The following is a 23,298-nucleotide window of genomic DNA, read 5'->3' as shown; positions in this document are numbered from 1 at the left end:
ACTAGAGTTATTCAAGAAATTCTTAGAATCAAAAAGCAACACATTTCTATAATAAAACTGTCTCTAAGACTTATATTGAATGATTCAGTTAAAGCAGAATTTACGTAAGATCACAGAGACTGTATGAGACAGTGAATGCTTTTATGCAGAGGAAATGGAAAATGTTCACCTTCCATTCTGTAGAATTGTCTTGTGCAGTAAAAATTAAACAACCCAGGAAATTAGACTAAGAAGTGAGAGAGACCCGAGATGAATACGCAGTCTTACTTTGCTGGCAGAGAAGCCACCAGAGGGAAACTTTTTAAAGTAAGTCAGTGTGTCCTCCCAGCTCAAAACTCAAGCACCTATCTGAAAAGATTCTACCTGCCCCCTCTACTCTCTGCTCTCATCTTCTGACCTCCTCTCCCTCTCTGTCACTCTCCTTCTAAACTGGCTGCCTTGCCATTCTTTAAATATACCAAGGATGCACTTGCCTCAGGGTTTTTAATAGTGGCCCCTTTGCCTGGATCATTCTTCCTCCATAAAGGTTCACACCATCCCATCTATCCGGTAGGTCTCTGTTCACTATAGCAGTACATCCTTCACTGGCCAAACAGCAACAGCCAGCCCCCTGTCACTCACCACCCTTCCTACTTTGCTTACTTTTTTCCTTAGGATGAATCACCAGCTGACCGAATAAATGCTTGTTTGCTTTGTTTTGTTTTATAAACCCATTGTCTTTAATTCAAGTTCCAGACAGCAGGTTTTCCCTCTGTTTTGTTCACTGCTATATCCCTGGCACCCAATAACTATGGTCCCACATGTAGCCCCACATATGAACTTTCTAGGAACAAAAGTAATCATTCCAGGCTCATTGTGTTGAGTTGGAAAGACTGTAAAAAATATATGTACATTCTCTCCATCTCTTCATTACATATGTATGTATATATGTGTATAAATACACACAAAAGTCTAGTTTAATAAAGGACCCCCAGAGTGGCAGTCTAACTTTTCTTTCTCTCACTTTGCATATTCTTTTAGAAATCTGGAAGCCTAGGGTACTCTCTTGTTTTACCCTTCATTGTATGAAACAAGAGAGTGATCACCAGTTTTAAAGTCTCTACTACCCCATGTTCTTCAGAAAAGTTGGCATGAGGGAAAGGGTACTCAAGGAGCAACAATTTATTTTGCTATCAAACTGTCACTGTTTTAAATGGAATGTCCTGGCCCACAAATGAATCACTATATGGGCAGTATAATTAGATTATGTTTTATAGCTGATCTCAATTTTATCTGAGACCAGAAGTTTCCATTCTCTTGATATGCTGAATATGTTATTGAAATGTTATTTGAAATTGATTGCACATATAAGCAAAACTTGATAGTCCTGTTGGTCATAATTTTTGGCCAAGAGGAAATACACAGGAGGGCACTTCTCTGCTGGCCATGCCTTCCACGACTGAAGACAGAATAAGCTCCTTTATGAACCCATTTGCCCACAGCCCCTCACATCTGGCCCAAAGTCTAAAAACACTGGAAAGGATAACAGAGCCCCAAGCCTATAGCAGACTTGCTCCAAAAAATCCCACACCCAAACATGAAGAGTTTAATTCTCAAAGTGTCAATATAACTGCCATTTTGATTTCATGGGTTTCACAAAATTTCTGATAAAAATCTTTCTTTTCCTGACTCTTGAATAGCAGAGTCAGGAAGGGGCAGAAAGAAAATGGTGGACAGGTCTAGATTGTAGGAAATGCACAGCAAAGTCGCAGAGTAGCCACTCTTCTCTCTCCCTCGTCATTCTCTGTCCCCCAACTGTCTCAGTGCCTCAACCTCTGACAATGACTCATGGATGGATAGTTGGGCACATCAAATCTGGCTTTCTGGTCTATGTCAATGAGTTCACGGGTATTAGCTGGCTTCCAAACACCAAAACCAAGAATTTCTTCAAAATTCACTTCTAAGGATAAGAAAAATAACTAAGGTTCCCAAGAAAGGGGGAACTAAACTAACTCTTTACTTTATAAAATCACACAATAGACCCCTTTGTAATTCCTTTGTTCCAAAGTGACTTCTTGCTGCTCCTGACATTCAGAAGGACAAGTTGAAGGGCACATAAAGGAGCTTATGTTGTACCCAGAAGTCAGGAGCCAAGACCAACAGTGTTTATCACAAGTGGAATTTGTGGAAGCAGAATTTAATGGAGACCCACAGAACTGTGTGATTCGTCTCAAATTCTGTTTTACTGCATATCAGCCTTAGAATTAACACACAGAACCAAACCAAACTGGTATCTATTTGCCTCAGAAAACCATACCCTGAATTTTCTGAAAATATTGCAACTTGTTAAAAAAAAAAAAAAAAAAAAGCACTGAAGATGTCTAAAGGAAGCAGATACAGCCTGGGAGTTTTCAATCCCATCAGTTTAGTGCTGAACTGCCTCCGTTCACTTCCTCCTGTTTCCTGCCAGACATCCAGACAATAAAAGAATTTGTACAGCTGGAAGAATAGGAGTAAAAGCCAAAAACAGAGTAAGGGCTTCTATGGGAGACAGGAGAAGAAGCAAGCAGGCGACATCTGGGGATATTTAAAACTGTGAAACAAATCTTAATTTATTTCTGACTTGTAAAAAAAAAAAAAAAAGCATAATGTAGCATGTAAAATGGAGAGAGGAACAATTTTCTTGAGGTCAACTAAGGACAACCCAGGAGACAGAGGAACTCCAACAATATCAAATGGAGGGAAAAAATAAGAAAAACAAAGTACCTTGTTCACAAATTTTGCTTTGTGTTTATACATAGCATTGCTCTAACGCACAGCATTACTGCAACCAGTATCACACCACCCCACAGAAACACCTCTGGGTTCGGAGGGGGAGCTGCTGGCAAGGAAAACTCCAAGGAGACCAGCTGCTCTCTCTTGATCCACGCTCCTAATGCCTAAGTTGGATATCATGCCGTCAGCGAAATCGTGAAGTTATGTCTCTGACACCGCTTTTCCATTCTCTCCAACTTCACTGGAGAATGGCTCTCCAGAGCAAATAAGATGAATCCATTAAGAGCTCCATCAGCCAGGGGTTTACCTTGACAGGCTCCCGTACGGATATTTGGAATGAAGCCTCGACGACAGGGGTGGGGCTGGGCGGGGCACATCTCACAGGGGTGGCCCCAGGCTCGGCCGACAGTGGCACAGCAGAGTGTTTTTGTGCAGACAATCCCGCTGAGCTGTCCCTGGCACATCTGGTTGCTGACCACGGTAAAACATGGGCCCGTCCTGTAATCTGAAAATAAAGAAGGAGAATTCCATGAAAGGTCCAGGAAAGCAGGAACCATCACGCAGAGGAACAGCTGTGCCCCATCTTGCTGGACTCCAAACTGGGAAACAGTCTTCAGGGATAGAACCACACATCACTGACTCTGTGCAAAGCCTTGGGCAGATCATTCTGCTCACCTCCATCTTCCTCACCTACAACATAGGGATAAAAACACCAGTTCCTATCCACTGTGAAGACACTGTTGTAAGAATCAAATGAGCAAATGGAAAACACTTTACAGTTGTGATGTCCTATAAAAATATAGCATACTATTACACATTCATTCACTCAAGAAAATGTACCAGTGCCCACTATGAATCAGTCCCTGTGCTTGATGTAGATGTTTTGGTGATTAAAATAGACCACATCCCTGCCCTCATGGAGCTTAGAGTCTTTTATTATTTAGGCTGGAAAAAGAAAAAATTTCAAAACTTGCAATGAGGCAAGTCATGGCATTTTCTTCCTGGGAGTTCTTTGAACAAAAGAAATGGTTACCTGGTTCTTTTGGATTGGGTCCATCTTTTTTCAAATACAAAAAAAAATGTGCAAGCAAACAAACAAGTAGGCATTTTAAAAAATTTACCCATGCAAGGACATCAGGCATTTAGTATAAAGAGGAAGGACACTGCTCTGAAATCACTGTAACCCTTAGGCAAAAGTCCATCTTAAAGTAAACAGAGATAAGCTAAGGCCATAGGAGAACTTCCAATTACTCTCACCAGATGCAAAATCTGCCTTCATTTTTGTTTTGTTTTGTTTTGTTGTTTTGTTTGCTAAAGGGAGAAAGTCAATCTGGATTCAGCAGCCAACAAACAAGAAAGATTAACATGTAGTGAGCAAAGAGGACAAAAGCCAGGCTGTTCCCAGCCTAGCCATGATAGAAATCGAGACCATAATATCCCTTTCTGTTCCACAATGACCTTGGCAGATAAGGGAGGCTGGGTTGTGGCGAGACCATAGGCTTCTATCCACCACCCAACATCGCATGTTTCCCCAAGTCATTTTCAGAAATGCACAGTTTCCCATGAGTCCAGGGATGGAGTAAATAAATAATAAATAACTGAATAACCCCAGTTATTAGTTATTAGTTAGCTATTAGTAAGTTAGTTTCACCACTGAATTCTACAGTTTTATGAAAATCACTGTGTGCGCTAATGAAACTGCTGGGTTGGGTTTTCACTTTTCTTTGCTTCTTTCTTCTCTAAGTAGCTCATGAGACATAGATATGCAGTTTACCAAAGGGCAACTCTTCCTTTACAGTACCAGCAAGAGTGAACAGGGTGGACCATGACCACATTTGGACAATAACTGAATCTTCCTTGCAGGCATGCCGCTGTTCTCCATATTCTCTCTCTCTCCTGCTTTCTTTGCTGCAGTAATGACTCCAGCTCCTCCCTATCACTAAATGTTCTTCCTCACTCTCCCTTCTCTCTTGCTAAAATGAGCCACCTGTGGTCAATGGCACCTCCCTAATGTCCACGTGGAAAGAGGAGCGTTCTAAGGAGTTCCTAAAAAAAAAAAAAAACGTCACCCAGTCTAGTTCAGCAAGAGGACTAGGCCCAAATTATGGTATTACTTGAGAGATGGACAGGATGGCCAAAACATCGAGTCCCCATCTTCACATCTCCCTCTCTCCGTGCAAGTGCTTGCAAAAATGTGCTATGTGTATCACTGATGGAATGCAAGATGACTTTAGATTGTCATGTTTTAATAGTCATGTATTGTTTTTAAATTTTTTAATGTTTATTTATTTTTGAGAAGGAGAGACATAGAGCATGAGCAGAGGAGGGGCAGAGAGAGGGGGAAACACAGAATCAGAGAGAGGGAGACACAAAATCTGAAGCAGGCTCCAGGTTCCGAGGTGTCAGAACACAGCCCGACGTGGGGTTCATACTCATGAACCGTGAGATTATGACCTGAGCCAAAGTCAGACACTTAACCAACTGAGCCACCCAGGCACCCTGTTATGTATTAATTCTAATTTGTATTATTAAAGAGTATACACATAACAGACTCTGATTTCACAAATATGTTTGCTATGATGAGGATTAATAAAAAAAGTTTAACTCAACTTAAAGGAAAATATTAATGAACACTAGTACCAGATATGCAAATGGGCCAAAAAATTGTGTAGATTGCACATAAATACCACCAGTGTTACCATTCCAAAAGACTAACCTTATACCTTTGTTCCCCTCAAATCTCTAATGCTCTAGCCCCATCTATCTTTCCAGTCCTATCTCCTGACACTTCCTCAGTTTATTGTCTTTTAATTTTTTTATGCATTTTTTACTCCCCTGGTTATTTTTTAGTTTTAGATAGTCAAGTTCTAGGTATATTTTAATATTTCTCATAATATGCCAGATCTGTTCAAAATCCACTATCTTCTTCCATAGATGTTGAATTGAAACAAGAATACAAAACTTAAATGCTTGAGCTATTGAATAAAATCTCTGCCCTCATTTCAGTCTGTCTATAAAGAAAAAATGACAGCACCATGACGGTACCATAACAGTTTGGAGCAAAAGTGCTCTTAAATGCAGTAAACTCATGGGCAAACTCAAAGGCTGTAGTCGTTCATCGTTTCATTCAATTCTTCCAAATGTTACCTATAGGCATTTAATAAATACTTCTCTAATATATGGCATTTCTTTTCTATTTTAACGCTTTATTATATATTTTTGTGATTCTAAATAAATAATATTTCAGACAATTAGGAAAAGGTAGAAACATAAATAAGAAAATAAAAATCTCATGTAATTGTACCTAAAGAAACCCTTGCTACATATATGGTATTCATATTAGGTTATTACCTAAGTTCACATGTGTTTTATTCTTGATCACAAAATAGCACTGTATTAAATACACGATTTTTAATCCTGGTTTTTTCACTTAACATTGCCAAAAGCACTTTCCCATGTAAACACTATTCCAAAATATTATTTTCATTGCTAATAATTTTCCATCAAGTTATAACATAATTTATTCAATAATTTTCTTTTTGCGTGTCATTTAAATTGCTTCCAATTTTTCATTATTACATACAACAGCGTTCATTACTGATGAACTGGTTTAGGATGAGAAATGTTTAGTCTCAGGCAATAGCCATCATTATTTTTATGGCTACATATACATATATTGCTTCTGAGACCAGCAAGATCACAGCAACATAATCTCTTATTTAAAAAATAGATAAAACCTTCTATGTTAGGTAACAAGGAAAGGATTTTAAGTTTGTTTCTTTTTCTCCTCTTAATTTACTGAGGTAAGTGCAAATGTTTGAATCAAACAGATTCATGCTGGCATGTCATTTTCAATCTTTTAAAAAACATAATGGAACAGAAATTTGAATTTACAATCCTCTCTTCGACACTGCTTGGATTTTGTTTTGCTTTTCACTTTGCCAAGATACCTCATGGAAAGACCTTATATAGAGGATTGCAAAGAATCAGGGTAGATGCAAACACATGTTTTGAGAGGGACACCAGCAAAATTGAGGCATACTACAAAATACAAAGAAAATCTGATTCAGTCCTGTCTGACACTGGCTCATGACTTCAGACATGAATTCCTCATTGGAAAACCTTCATAAAAAGAAAATAATCCTTAATACTTTTCTAGAGTCAAGTTCTTACCCTCATCTCAATATGAAACACATGGAATGGAATAGGCACTTGTTAATTCTGACAATTTTCATTAGGCATCTCTAGAGCCCGTAGGGGACCCATCTTTATTAAATATACTAGATATTTGGCCAAAAGTTTGAGTATGTATAACAGAATCTATAGACTTAACACCTTTCTACACTAAATACTTATCACTATGGACAAAGAACCAGATCATTGGACAGTGCATATTAGTAAGTGGACATAAATGTATTTGTAGGTCCACATTTTCAATAAAAATTGCTGAGTGCAGAAGGAGACGCATAATCTGGATGAAATAGAATTGGATCTAAAAATCTCTTGGAAGGCAAATGCTCTATTAACGTGGTTTTCAAATGTCATTCTGATTTGGCAGTGTGTGCTTTTTGTCCTGTGCTTCACTTAGATTGCCAAAGTTATGCTGTTTTTCTGTCCAATACTTCAACCACAGAAAAAAAAAAAAATCCGCCCACACTCCCAATTCCTTACTAATAATCCAATTATTTACAATTATTCCCATAGCACTTACGTGATACTAGGCTAAATTTACATACTCTTTTTTTCAGATAGTCCCAGCACTAGACAGGGAATGTGCTTAATTCAATGCTTGAGTAATGTCTGACTCATTCCCTCAATGTAAATCATTATTCCTAATGCAACTAAAATATACTATTAAAAATACTCTCTGTTTGCAAATTGATTTACAATCACTTCCTTAGAAGACCTCTAAAAACCAGAGCAACAGACCAAGACTTTACCAAATTAAAATGCAGTTTTAATTGTTTTTAATGGGCTTACTCTAGTGTGGCTAGTTCCTGGGAAATTCTGCATGTACATGTTCCCATTCTGAGTGGTGAGGCTTCAGGACTGTTTTCAATCCCCATAGATTTATCAAGACTTAGGATCTAACCAATGTGTATCTGCAGCCTCGGATCCTAGGCCCCTGCCCAGCTCTGCAGCTCAGAATGCTGTGACCTGCGGTGGTACTTCACTTTCATTTGTAATAAGACTTCACCCTGAAGCAAATGCATCATTCACAGAGAAAGAATATTGTGGTGCACTGAATTCTTGTCACTCCTGCCCAGTCACTAAACCACAAACTGCAGGGAAGGCACAAGGATATAATTTTGGGCAGTAGGCTCCAATTATTTTAAATCCTTCTTTCCATAAAAATTACAAAAAAAAAAGAATGAGATATCAATTTATCCATGACAGGGTCATAGCATGCTTCTACCTTCCAGGTAGGTTGGCCTGAGACACATCAGACTCCTAATGTGTGGAATTTCAATACAACCTCTTCAAGAAGGAGTTCAGGGAACTTTCAGTCCAAAGAAAATTAAAGCAAAGAAGTTCCATGATGATAATTAGTCTCATAACTGCTGCCATTTCTTCTTACTCCAATTATTCTTAACTTTGGGACATAAGCAGATCACCTGGGAAGTTCCACAAAATACTAATGTCTGGACCTCTGTCCTCCCACAGCCCCTCGCCTCCCACCCCCATGGAATCCAATGCAGTAGATGCAGCTTGGGGCCAGGGTGTCCTTTTGTGTTTTGCAAAAGCTCCCCAAAGCGACTTTGTCTTCTTGGGCTCTAAATTGTCTTTCTGTCTGTCTGTCTGTCTGTCTCTATCTCTTTCTCTTACCATTATTGAGAAGTGCTTATGTACCATTATTAATTGGAGGTATCTTCAAGTTAGCTGACTGCCTACCTGAAGGTCTACCCTTAGAAATGTGAGAAAGCCCATGAACTGGAATCACCACTACTCAACATAACCCAATTCCATAGTATTCCTTTCAATAGTGTTGACGGATTATGAGGCACTTTACTATGTTCTTTATTAATTTTACTAACCACAAGCTCACTAAACCAAACAGCAAATCAAAATTTCAGAAGGCTAATCACCCACTACTCTGCTGCCCTAACAGTCAATTGAATTCACATTTCTAGGCTCTCCCCTCCCAGTGTTAGAAAGCACATTTATACACATAACATCACTCCACTACCATGAACTCCCATTTCCAACTTCCCAGCCCAGTGCTATACGTGAGTGAAATGCCAGGAGGATTCTCCATCCAGGTTCCAAATACAGTAATCAAACTTAGCATCAGTAACAGCAAAAGTTAACTTTTAATTTCCTCCAGAATTACACTATCACAGATCACCTTGAAATACTTCCATGACTCCTGACTTGACTAAATATAAACTACTAAACATCATTTATGAAGTTTGTGCCAAAAACACTCAAAGTTTAATCAAATGAATCCTCCAGATCTAACTTGTAGCTGAGAGGACACATAGTGGTAGAAGAACAAGACAAATGAAACCACAAGGAAACAGAAAATCCAGAATGTGTGATTTTTCAAAGGCAACTATTCTGAAGTTTTCCAAAAACAAATGACCCATCTGAGTAAAAAAAAAGTATGGTAGAGAGATTATTTAGACTAAAAAGACCTAATAACCCAACCTTACTTGGATTCTGTTTCAAAAAGAGACAACTGGGGAAATTTTATATGGGCTGAATATTACATAATATTGGGGAATTGTTGTTCTCATAGGTGTGGTCATGGTACTGTGGTTATCTATGAGAATGTCCTTTTTATTCAAAGGTGAAGTGTTGTGATGTATGCAACTTAATTTTCAAATGATGCAGCAAAACAGAGTGTGTACATATATATATAATATATACTATATAATTAATTATATTACATATATAATATATACATAATATATAATATATAATATACATATATAATATACACATATATTTATATATACACATATACAAATAAGCACATAGAGAGTATTATATGTATATAAGTGAGAGAATGTTAATATTTAATCTAAATTTAATATTTAATGTATAATACTTTATATTACTATTTCAACATTAATGTAAGTTTGAAATTTTTAATAATAAAAATTCTGAAGGGGTGAGAATTCCTTCTTGGGCTACTTTCTAGTGAAAGTAGTACATTATTGTCTCTTCCACTTCATTCAAGCTATGCTTTTTTTTTTAATTATACGGTAAATTTCAAATATACTTTCCAATCCATACATTTTTATAAAATACTACATGCAAGATAGGAGTATGAATATGGTCTCTACAGCATTACTTAAAGAATATGAGCTTTTGGCAAAATTTACTAAACTATGTTATGCAAAATGTTTATCTTTTAGTAACTGTATCTGTGCACCTTCTCTAAAACTAATTTCTAACAATTTTTTTTCTAGAAATAGGGTATAGGAATAAGCACAAAACTGTTTCTGTTAACATTCTGCTGACTTTTAACTTCTTTAATTCATAAAAGTATTACCAATATAAATTTTAATGTAAATAGCATTCAAAACTGCAGAAACAAGGTGATATATACCATTTAATTCTAACATGCAGACTAAGCAGTTCACCAAATCCAGCCCATAGTTCCGTGGAACCCAATTACGTGCAGCAGCAATTCAATATTGTTAACACATTTTATTCTGTCCTATGATGGACTGCAATCTTGTTCGGGGAAAAGAATGCCTCCTATCTGAATCATCATTTACCTGACATTCTTTGTCATATACATATATACATTACACCTGTACATCGTACAAGTCATTATTCATTTTCACTTTGCCCCAAAGTTATCTCCAAACTACCTTTACTAGAAAAAAAAAATGGGGTGGTGGGGTGGAGAGAAGTCAAATTCTGGGTTGGGTGACATATTTACAATCAAGATAATAAAATCATAGAGTGTCTTCATTTTTCATGGTCTGCAAACTGCACTTTAAAGAAGCAGCTGGCTCTGATTCATGCAGTTTTCAAATGGCTTGCATGAGTGCCATGTGAAACCAAACTGCAGCTTCCCCACAGAGCATCAGCTATGGAACAGCAAGACAAAAACAATAGTATTATATAACAATTTGATTTATCTGTTCTTTTATATTTTCTTCAAAGCCACCAAGTATAAAACATCCCCTGCAATCCAAATGCAAGATTAACAACACAAGAGTAAAGGGCTCTGTGATCAGTGATATTAAATATAAAACTTTCCAGGGTCAACATATTCTTAGATCAACTCATGTATCTTAAAAGTGCCTTGTGATATTGCTTAATTTCCAAATACAAATTCTATATGAAGGGAATTAAATTTCTGAAGGATGCTAATAGAATTATTATTGTAAATGAGACTTAACACATAGAGTGTAAAGGCCTATGTTTGTAAAGGGGCAAGAAAAATAAACTGATTGGTATTACTCTACTGCAAGTTCTACTACTATGAGATACCTAGCCAAATTCATAGAGACAGACAGTAGAACGGTAGTTGCCAGGGCCTGGGGGAAGGGAGGAGAGGGGAGTTATTGTTTATTGGGTACAGAATTTCTGTTCAAGAAGGTGAAAAAGTTCTGGAGATGGATAGTGGTGATGGTTGCATACAGTGTGAATGCCACTGAGATACACCTCTAAAAATGGCTAAAATGAAGAAATTTTGTGTCATGTATATTTTACCACAATAAAAAAATAATACCACTGCATAAAATAAAATCAGACATTCTGACTTCAATGATCAAGTTCAATGAGTAAACTTCAGTTATAAAATGTAATCAAGGATTTCTTCATTCAACAAATATTTACGGAGCTGCTGTGCTGTATCAGAGAGCAGCATAAGTCCCTACTACATAGAATTTACAATCTGGCAAGAAAAGTAGTCAGCAGATACGTGAATACATTTAAAATCATTTTAGATTTGAGTCTGTGGTTTAGTCTACAAACGAAATAAGCGCGCTGCCATAATAGAGAATAATTGGGGGATAGCTACCGTGGGAATCGTTATCAGGGAAGACTTCTTGGAGAAGGTGATATTTATACTGAGAACGAAAGGAGGAAAGCAAGTCAGCTGTGCAAAGGGAGAATAAGTGCTTCAGAGGTTTAAGACACAGCAAGAACAGTGGGTCTGAGTTGGGAGAGGGCCTGGTTTCTCTAGTAATGAGAGAAGACCACTGAGACCAGGGCTCAGAGAGCAAGGGGAATGGGACATGCCATGAGCCTGGAACATTGGGCAGGGACTGGATTACACACCACATTCCAGGCCACAGTAAGGAGTTTGGATTTGGCTTTAAGCTCAACAGGAAGCCACTGGAAACACAACATGTTATTTTTTTAAGTGTGCTGCGTAGAGGGTTCAAGAGTGAAAATGGAGAGGTTCCTGAAGGATCCAGGGAAAGATGGTGGTGGCTAGACAAAGGTGGTAGTGCAGAAGTGGGGAGCAGCCAGCAGCGGGCAGATGTCTCTGGGAGGCGAGAACCAACAGCACTTAAAGATGGTTTGCATGTGAAGGGTGAGGGAAACTGAAAAGACAAGGAGGACTTGTGGGTTTCTGGCTCAGGCAGTTGGATACATGGCCAGCCCCTCACGGACATGGGCAATCTGAAGGAAGACTAGGCTCTAACTACCAATAATCAGCATGAAAGTTCTTCCAATTTCACAAGTACTGAGTATCAGGTGATTTGAACTGATGAGGCTGGTCCTGCATAAAACAATATTATCTGTACATCTTGATGCCATAAAACCTATGTATAATGAAATGACATCTTGATCTGTGCATTTTAGCTTTTTCACTAAATTTCTTGTTGTTCCCTTTCTCTTTGTGAGCAAGCATGTAGTTGGATCACATTCACATATTTATATTTAATCTATATGGTTGAAATTCTTACTTCAACACGTTTGGCCAGTTCTCACAGAAACCCGAGTATTAAGTACACATGGCTCAGACCAACAATATGTGACGGAATCCTGGCGTGTGGGTGGGATTTCCTCCAGAGGAACTTCACTGTTGCTTCTATGAAATGACAGGGCAAGGGAATCCAAGACCACTAGCATCCTTGCTGCCAGCCCTAAGTTCATTCTACAGGAAATTGATACATACCACACTCTGCTGATATTATCAGTTCTTAGAGATCTGGTGAAAAACGTAAAGCAAAGGACAAGCATTCAGCTATTTAACCACAAATGAGAAATGCCTCATATAAATATGGGCTTTCTGTAATATCAAGACAGATAGATGACAGTGCAATAGTTTAGATACATTGGTTAAGAAGCGTTATTTCTAGAATTGCCTTTTACCAAATAGTCATTAGCTTATGGGTATGTGTTGCTCATCCCCTCCACCCCCATCTCTCTTTTTCCATCTCTTTCTCTCTCTCTGTCTCTGTCTGTCTCTCACTCTCTCTCTCTCTCTCACACACACTCACACACACACACACACACACACACACACACACACATCACTGAACCATGCTAATATATTATCAAGTAGTTTTCAAGGTGACCCTCCTTTTCTCAGAATTTTTCTTTGGAAGAAAACCTCTGATGAATGAAAAATTCCTGAGACTGTTTCCAGCTCGGGTCTGGCACTGAACTCAACTGAAGAAAGACAAGTTGGAAGAAAGTACAAGCATTCCTCAGAACACATGAGTGAACTGTGCAGAAGACAGGCATGGAAGCTGGGGGGAATGGGAGAGGCCATGGTTCCAAAACTCAGTCATGTAGGTGTCATTAATCAACAGAAGATTCATGACAAAAACCTGTGCCTGCTCAGATATCAAAATATGGCAGAAGACTGATTTTCTGAGAAACCAAAGACTAAAAGCAGTATAATCTCAGAACTGCACTTTTGCTGTTATTTCATGGTCATCCATTTTTAAGATCTACTGTAAGGACTGAGAACATGTTACTAACTAGACAATTATGGCAGCTTCTGGCCTCTTGGCAGCTTAACTGGTAACATAAGGGTTTTGATGTTCTGGGACACTTGTACATTTTATAGGGGACAACTGTTTTAAAGCATAGAATAGCAATTACACAATATACATCAGTTTCTTTCAAAGTAATAGTTATGTCCCAGACATCCCAGGTAAATGATCTAAAGAGGTAAGTATTAATACTATGCCATACAGGCAAATAGGTCAATCTAGTTTTAGCTAAGTTGTACCTCATGCAGCCAGTGGGAGGAGGGCTCAGAAATTTCCATTCTATAGAACTGGAAAAAGAATCTCAAGTTGTTCCTGAAACTATGAGGTCTATAACTATTAAATCGCATACTGTCTGAATGCTGAAGGGGCACTGTGTTACTCTGTTCTCTCTTACCGCTTACTAAAGATTTACATCAGCTTGGCCAGACATTGGGTTTCATCTGAGGCAGCTGGTTAGATATGTGTGGAAAGTGCATATGGTTAGAAAATAATAAGAGACAGCATTAAAAGTGGTTTAACATGCCCCAAGAGGCAAGCCAAACACCACAATTTTCTCCAACTGTGGAAGAAAAAACAACTTGAGCCAGATTTTGGCTCTCTGTATATATGAACAGGTCTATATTGTATTCCCTTGGATATTTACAAAGCATGTTAACAATAATTAAAATTGAATTTCCAAACCTTTAAGGGTAAAAGTTAGGAATATAATATCAATGATCTTGGAGAGTGTCATAATTCAATCTACATCATTTTCACCATCCTGGGATCTAACTACTGATATTCAAAAATCTCAGTTCCTGCATGGAACAAGTGTTCTTAAGTCTTATGCTCATGCAAACATCATTTACTCAAATGTATGTTCTGTTTTTGGCAGTAGTTTTATGGCTAAAAGGTAGTGCTGCAGGATTACAGCATTCAAATTTCTCTAGTCCATAATTCTTAACGATCACAGTTACCTGGGACCCGGGAGGTCCAAAAGTGCCCAGAAGTTGCACATAAACCATATGTACCAGCCTGACAAAGCTGGACACAGTAAAGGGGCCCTAGTCTCTAAGTGCCTGATCCAAGTGGGGCAATCACATGTTCTCTTCAAGAAATTTCGAACACGGATTGGGAAGTACTGGTTTTCATCTTTGCAGGTGGCAGGAACCTCAGGTGATGTTACCTCCAGGGTTCTAGGCCAGCAAGTACCTGAAGAAGCACATAGCAGGTTATCTGCATGGAGGAAGGACAATGTCTGCGGACAGGAGCAAGAACAAGACCACATGGCTTCAGGGAGAGGCTGAGAGAGCCTGGATCCAACCCTCGATAAAGCCCTGGTGCACTGTTGTCCTCGAGTTCCTGGGACATCCCGGGAACAAACCTCCCCTTCTGCGTTAGCTAGTTTCGTTACTTGCAACCAACTGGATTTGACCCATACACGGTGTGCATTTTTACCTTTTTGGAGGAAGAGTGTCCACAGTTTTCATCAGATCCTTAAAAATATTTGTGCCTCAAAAAATTCATAAACCTCTGTACCATTTAGTAAGTAACTAATAGGAGTGTGGCACTATTTAGGTGACTTGTCCAGATTAACTTTTTCATTCTCAAAGAAAAGTGAACTTTTCATTCTCAAAGGAAAGTGAAAATATAAAACCCTTCCCAGTTAGTAACCCAAGACCAAACAACCACCACTTTAGCAATTACCCTCTTACTTCAATTGTAACTCAAGAGGGGCCCACATAGGAACAAATAAACTTACAGAAAAGTTATCACGGCCAGATAGAAGTCAGTAGCTAATTCTTAGTAACACACAAAGTTCCAGCTGATTTTCCTCAAATGGCAGCAGGTATTTATTGATGCTCTTACCTCGTCTATTTAAGCAGAATACACCGTAAGCATAGAAATGAAAGGCAGTAGGCCGGAAAAGTCAAGAGGCCTGGTTTTCAGTCTCAGCTTAGCAACTAATTTGCTGTGCAGCCTGAGACAGACACCCCACCTGTCTGATGGACTTTAAGTGGCCAAGCTACGAACCATTCGGATGCCCTGGTGGTCTCTCAGCTGGTCTGAGCCAGGACAGAGCAGCCAGGTTAGGGAGAGAAGGTCATTTTCATCACTTAAGAAAAGCAGTGTGAGTGGAAACATGTGTCTGATAAAAGCTCGTTTCCCACCAGAAACTTGGCCCTCCCACTGTTCTTACTTTAGTAAAGGGCATCACCATAGCCCAGACCACCCAGTCCACAAACTTGGGAGGGGGTGTTACAGAAGCCCTCACACACCCACTCATTCATCCCTGTAAACCCTCTAAAATTTATCACCTGACAGCTTCTTAATTTGCTCCTCCTCCATAACCCAACTGTCTCGGCTTTACTGTAGATCCCCTTTTCCTCTAACCGCACAGCAGTGAACTTAATGGGAGTTAGAACCTAAGGCACTCCGTGCAATGGTCCCTACCAGCTTCATCTCTCACCACTCCCCTAGGAGAGGTCCCTGTCGAGTGACACTGCATGGACTATAGTTCCTCAACTCATGTTCCCTCTGCTTGGAATGCCCTTCCTCTGAAAGTCTTCCCTGAGCACTCTCTTCTTCCTTCCTTTGTGGCACTAATTAACCTCCACTGTAATCACTGATTTATATGATTGTTCTTCACCAGACTGCGAGCCTTAAGGATAAATAATTTATCTCATTAAGACTGTATCCCCAGGGCCTAGAATAATCTCTGGGTCCATAATAAGTACTCAAGTATTTATGAATGAATGAATATGAAAAATTACACATCTCCTAAGTTAGTCTAAACCCATAATCTTACACATTATTCATTCCCTTTGTCCAAGCCATAATTAGCTACTTGTGATTCCCTGAATCTATCTCATTTGACTTGAATCCTAAAACTATGATGATCAGTGTGGCAGCGAGCCATTACCCTTTCAGTCACTTTCTTCTGCCTCCTGGAGTTGCATTCTCAGTCAGGTAGTATAAGTAGTAAATGAAAGCATGTATATAAAATACCTACCAGAATTCCTAGTTCTTCCACTTTCCCCTTCCTCCCACAAATAGCACGGTTCCAGATTACTGAGGTATTCCGAGATTCTTAAAAACAGATGATGCCACTGATCCATAGACCACAGGATATGTACTTTCAGCAGGGCTAATAGATTTGTTCTGAATCAGCTCTACTCTCTTGATTGGCCCCCTCTTGTGAATAATAGTTGGTATTTGCAGAATACGGCGAAAGAAAAGGCTGACATGAAGATCAAGTCAAGCCTGGATTCTTGCTCTGAGCAAGCTGAAAGGCACAGGTGAACAGCTGACCCACCCCCCTCCAGAGTCCCTTTCTCCTTAGCCCCCTTCCAGTTAGTAGTAGACATGTGTCCAGGTCTGTCAATAAGGTGCAGGTGGAGGCCTACAAGATGGCGAGTCAAGTAAAGTTTTTCACTCTCTGATAAAATGAGACACAGTCATCTGGATTACCACGTTGTCCTTTATCCTTTTGTCCTTCTAGAAAGATAGGTGATGCCTGGAAAGTCCATGATCCTACCTGTAATCATGAGAACAAAAGCCCATGCACTAAGGATGGTCAAGTAGAAAAAAGGAAGAGCCAGTGGTCCTTGATGACATTTTTGATACCTCCAAATTCATTTGTAGCATAAGAAAAATTAACCCTTACTTGCTTAAGCCACTGTGGTAGGGTCTTCTATCACTTCATCCAAACTGACTACTAACCAAGACACCAAGTACATGGATTTTGTCATTTGACATATATGTGAGTGAATGATCTGAGTAATACATTGCATTTCTAAAATTTTTACGTAGCATGTATTTTAAAAATTGAGAGCAAAAAGTCTGAGCAAAGTAGATCAAGTATGTAAATAAATTTCACCCAAATTCAAAGGAGAATTCCAGATATTTTTCCTTCATGAAATTATATTCTAAAAATCAACTTAATTTTTCTTCCTGGCAACTAGATAAGGTATCTAAATGTTGGGCCATGACCAGCCTCTGCTAACCTGCCTTAACACTCTGCTCTTAATGCATACACATTTTTAAATCAACTAACATAGAAATAGTCATATGCATCAACACCATCCCAGGAGCTACTGCCAGATCTCATTTGTGAAATACATTCCATTTTTTCAAAATAAGGTCACCAATACCTTTGTTTCCCTATTCTATTCTAACCAGTTGAGCTATTGTTTAATGTGATAGGTTCCATATACTGCCTTTAACTGAAAATAAAGAACAGTATCCCCTTCCTCCCAGGTTCCCAATTGTTATATGTATTTGATTTGTTACCATAACAATCATAAAAAATATAAACAAATACAGTGGACATCTGGAACTGATGGAATACTGGAGCTATGGCCAAACAGTGGCAATTTCAAAGTATGTGTCAATAAGAATATACTGAAAAGAAAGCAAAGACCAATGTAAATGCTGAGGAGGCCTGAGGGCAGGGAGAGGCTGGAAGGGCACTGAAAGGTAATCACTGCGTTTGCATCAATGTGAGGAATTATTCAATCTTTAAATAGGGTAGCAGTGCTGATACCCTATGCAGGCACAGATGGTCTATACAACCAATAAAAACAAAGTCTTAGTCTTCCAATCTGTTCTGGATCAAAGAAGGGGACGGAAAAGGGTGGTAAACGAAATTTTATCACACTTCTCTTTCCATTCCCTGCCCCTAATTCTTGTGAGTGTGAGAGGAGTTGGGTTTTTGTTTGTTTGTTTTAAATCCCAGATGTTGTTGTTAATTTGAAAAGATTCATCCAGATCTTGGAAAGTCTTCTGATGACAAGTCTGATTTGAAAGAAGTACTTAGCCCTTCAATACAGGAAATTCCATAATTATGAGCTGCTTGTGCTTCAAACGTTTATGTATAAGATGAGCTTTGGACTCTCTCATTTTAGAACTGGAAAGAAACTTATTGAAGAAGGAAAGAAAGCACACATTTATAGAACATTGTTGCTGGCTGGCTACTTTCACACGCTGCCTCATCTAATTCTCACAGTTCTGAGGAAGGCTTTTCCCTCCATTTTACAGAAGAGGAAACTGAGGCTCAAAGTAAAGTTAAAAAACTTGCCCAAGGCCTTATACAGGCTAAGTAGCAGAATGAAAATTCTGATTTTGGTGTTTCTGATTCTAAAATCTGTACTTTCCTCTTACTACTTTGCCTTCCTCAAATAGATCATACTATTTATACAAGGGTAAACTAAAACTCAGAGAAGTGACGTAATCTTCTCAATGTCACAAAGCAAATTAACAGCAGACAGAATTAGAGCTCAGACTTCTCAAATCTTGGGTCAGGGCCTTGCACTCACACCTCCTCTTAGGTATCATTTTTGTTGTCTTCCTGTACATCAGGATTAAATCACAACCCTGAAGATTCAAGCACTATTTGTATCAGCATGAGTGATCTTACTTCTACTCCTAAATCTGGAGCTATATGTAAACCCTCAGGGCAGTGTTGGAGTGTTTGCATGAAATATGATTTTGTTTTCATAAATATATCCACCCTAAATCATGAAAAAACAGAAGCAATTTCGGTGTCAGTTGAAAAATCTATGTGTTAAAAGAGGCAGTTACCTCCAAGAGCCGGGATAGGAAAGTCTAAATAGGTATTGACATTGTTCTAGTGCTTATGGTAAGTAAGCAGTGTGTATTCTTTTATTACCTTTGTAACTATCTGCAAACGGGGATGGAAGTCTATACCTATGTGGCCATGGGCAAATTATTTACTCTCTGATCTTAAGCTTTCTTAATTATACATAGGGATAATAACAGTCAGGATGTTTGTAAGAATGATATGAGCTAAAGTATGTAAAATATTTAATCTTGGATTAAATAATGATACTGTGAATAGAAGAGATCTTTTCACATAGCATGCATCATTTGGTTGGTTTCTTCTCCCTCTGAAAGAATTGACTCTCATTTGCGCACTATTCAAACATAGGACATATTTAATGTGCTATGTTAATTTCAGTGTATATGGTATTTATGTTACTTTTTATGTAAATTTCACACGGTTTCTCCACTGTCCTGTTTCCTTCCTTCCTACTTTCCCATGTTCTCCCCTTGATCTAAGACTAAAGGCTTCCAGCACTGAAAATCTGTGCCCAGTTAAAGGCTGTCATGCTAATCCCAGCTGCTCATTACTGAGGACCGTGCACAATCCCCATTAGCCCAGCTTGAGCTTCTAGAGCTCTGATCCACCTCCACAGACTCACCCCACCCCACATCTACACACAGGGCAGAGATCTGGGAAAACTATTTGGCATCATCTATATTATCCAAGAACATGTCTGGTTATCTCATCCCAGAATGCCTTTCCCCCTTCAAAAGCCTCATCCTTCAAGCCCAAACTTAAACACTTCATATTGGAGGGAGCCTGCCCAACTTCATCAGTCAAAATGAACGTCATCATCTCCTGTGCTGCATTACCTTTACATTGCCTATTTGGCACTTGCACCATCTGGCCTGTGGTACATGTCATAGCCTACTGAACAGTAAATTCCCCAGGAGGGACAGTCTCTTGTTTGCCTCTGACCTCTCATTCTCTAGCCCCAAATGCCAGGGACACAAGATACTCAATATATATGTTGGTTGAACTGAACTTCTAACCGGGTACAAAATTTTTTCTTGCTTCCCTTTGGGTCATGCACAACTACCAACAATTATACACATTCCTTAGATGAGCTCATGTGAAGTTAATTAATTCTCCAACTCAGCAGGATATCAGAACTGAATGTACCCAACTAATCTACATGCTAAGATAATAAACAGGGTTTTGCCTTCTACATTTCTAGTGGTGGTCTCTGAAAGAAACTTTCTACTAACTGTATAACTCAAATATTTCCCAAATAGGAGATTCTAAGCTAAAAGGCTTTTCCAAGGCAGTCATACACTAAACATCTCAACTACCTTATCTCTCAAAGACAGTTTTGCTCTATATCATTTCAGGAGAAAATGCAGCATCATAGAACATATTCATGCAAAGTTCAACAGCTTCATGGGGTAAGGTTTTAGGTGAGTACAACGAACTTCAAAGGTTAGTGGATCTCTTTTTATATCAGTGGAATCTTGGTGCAGTTTTGGAAGAGTCTTTATAATTCACCTTCAATTTCTATCCATTCACAGGATGAAACCACCATGAAATAGTGGTTGGAAAGAAGGATTTAACATCAAGCTGCAGCCATGGCAGATTCAAAATCCAGCCAATGCCAGCCAAATATGAGCTCAAAAGTGCTCATAAGAAGAGGCTAAGGTTTACAAAACAATCCTCTTTGATGAGTTAAGTACAAGGGAAACAGAAACATATGGGTTAAATTCCCCTTGAAATACCCTTGGATTTAAAATTAAGTGGAAAAGTGCTTGGCAAAGCATAAATTCTAAGCATCTGAAATGCAGTTAGAAATAATTTTCTTTGAGACTTTAACAAGAGGGGTTCCCTGAGATCCCTTGCACAAAATGCCAGGTACTTCTTATGTCAATGGCAGGTAATGGTAGTGAGCTCAGGCACTGTGCCGTCATGGAACCTCAGAGAGCCTCAATTCCTGCATGTGTCAAGTGCAGATAACAATAGCCCCTTACATGGTTGTTAAGGTTTAGGTAAACTGTTACACATAAAATAGCTGGAAGTGTCCCAAGCTCATAGTTTTCATCTTAGGAAGGAAGGGTTCGAGGTCCCAAGCCCAAGACTAAGAGGCGGGTTGAGTGCATACTACTGAACTACAATAGAGAGGACCAGTATTTTGGGCAAAGTGTCAGTGTGGAAGGTAGAAAGATTCATTGGCACGTGGAACCAAAATCTCCATTCATTCAAAAATTTGTTAACATTACGTGCCTCCCTGATTTTTTAGGATCAGAAAGGTCCTAACTTTTCTTTCCAGATGAAAAGAAAACCAAAAAAACTGAGCTAGGCCAGGGAAATGATTTGCTCAAGGTCACACAACTACTGCAAAACAGAGCCAGCACTAGAACTCAGGTTTCCTTCCTTCTAGCCCGGTACTATTCTCCCTACATCATGTTACTACTCTGGATGTGGGCCTGATAAACTCTGGTGCCAAGCAGCAATTGGTTTCCCCTCCAGGGGAGCAATGGAAAGGGCAGCAGAGTCCTTTTTCACCTTGGAACATGCCAGAGATGGCGTCAAGAAAGCCAGGTTTAAACCAGGTCAGCCAGAAGGGTTTGTCTAACGCACAGCTGAGCAAGCTCCATTCAAGCCAGGATTCCGTCAGTACAACGGGTGTGTCAGCGACAAAGTTGAGTGAACGAAGTTCAAGCCAAGTATTCATTGAGAAGGCTAGGCAAGATGGGTCTACGTTGGGAAAGGGAAGAGAAAAGAATCAGGTGAAGGTTTCAGGAAAGGTATCAGACAGCTAGGTTTTCCTCTATAGCATCTTCCTTCCACCGGGGCTGCTCTGAGCATATTTAGCTATCTTGTGGAGGGTCCTTATAACATTGACCATCATTTGATATGTTTGCATTTGCAAGGTTCTCATTTGAAAAGAAAACGTAACACTTACCTTGAACACTGTGCCTAAAATATAACTAAGCCACCACCTGGACATGAATTTGTCAGTTTTAAGGTTTTGAGATCTGAATGACTAGGCTTCCCTTTTAGTGGCTATGTTACAGGTTAGAGTAGCTTTTTCACTTCATTCAAATATGTCTTCATATTTTTTCTAAAGTTTATTTTTGAGAGAGAGAGAAAGAGCGAGAGAGCAGGAAAGGAGCAGAGAGAGAGAGAGAAGGGTACAGAGGATCTGAAGTAGGCCCCACACTGACACCAGAGAGCCCGATGCCGGATTTGAACTCACAAACCATGAGATCATGACCTGAGACAAAGGCAGATGCTTAACCAGCTGAGTCACCCAGGTGTCCCAAAATATTTTTTCTTATAAAAGAAAAATTTAAACAGGCTGAACACAAATAATGATTAGCACCTCAAGCTCTTTTGGTCAGGCTAAGCTAGCATCCAACACCATTTCTCACCTCCCTATTGGAATTCTCTTGGCTCTATCCAAACTGCTGAAGCTTTGATCCTACAACACATTTCATATATTTCTATGCATCTTCAACTACTTCCCATTCTAGAATATCTCCTCCCAGTTTATCTAAATAATGTTGTCCAGGATAAAAAGAATTATAAATACTTGAGTGTCATTTTGAACATCATTTCAACATTATTACCGTGAGGTTTAATTTTTTAATATCTTAATAATTCCAGAAGGGGGAGGGTTTTAACTATTATATCTACTCCAAGCCAGGATACAAAACCCTTTCTAAGCAGGTATTCTTTAATGTGTGGTAAAGAGAAACATAAATTATCTAAGTTATTTTATAGTGCAGTCAAGCAAAACATAAAGTTATTTTACTAAAATAAAGGCTATTTTGGCACACAGACAACTAGATTTGGAAATTATATACTTAATTCTATACCATAGAAGTAGCTAAGGAAATTTTACAAAAAGGCAAAAAACAAACAAACAAACAAACAAAATATCTGGCTACGGTATACACTAATGCAAAATCAGAGATATATGAATAGTAGAGGGATCGGATTCAGAGAGAAGATTAAATAGGCATGGGCATAAAGTCCATTTTCAAAGAAGCAAAGCCTGTGAGCTGGGTCTGTTTTCTGATAGCTAAT

The 23,298-nt window shown here is 38.9% G+C and overlaps 1 protein-coding gene across 2 annotated transcripts in view; it reads right to left on the bottom strand.

Moving 5' to 3' along the window:
- Positions 1-23,298, bottom strand: part of FBN1 (fibrillin 1) — a 232,220-nt gene that overhangs the window by 123,486 nt on the left and 85,436 nt on the right. For both annotated transcript variants that reach the window (XM_045449811.1, XM_045449810.1), the window contains exon 7: positions 3,062-3,259. In XM_045449811.1, coding sequence (XP_045305767.1) covers positions 3,062-3,259 — 198 coding nt within the window. The remainder of the gene's footprint in view (positions 1-3,061; positions 3,260-23,298) is intronic.

This window comes from Leopardus geoffroyi, chromosome B3 (assembly GCF_018350155.1).
Source record: "Leopardus geoffroyi isolate Oge1 chromosome B3, O.geoffroyi_Oge1_pat1.0, whole genome shotgun sequence".
NCBI classification, from domain to species: Eukaryota; Metazoa; Chordata; class Mammalia; order Carnivora; family Felidae; genus Leopardus; species Leopardus geoffroyi.
Note: the sequence above shows the minus strand (reverse complement) of the source record. Positions and strands in the feature narration are given on the sequence as shown.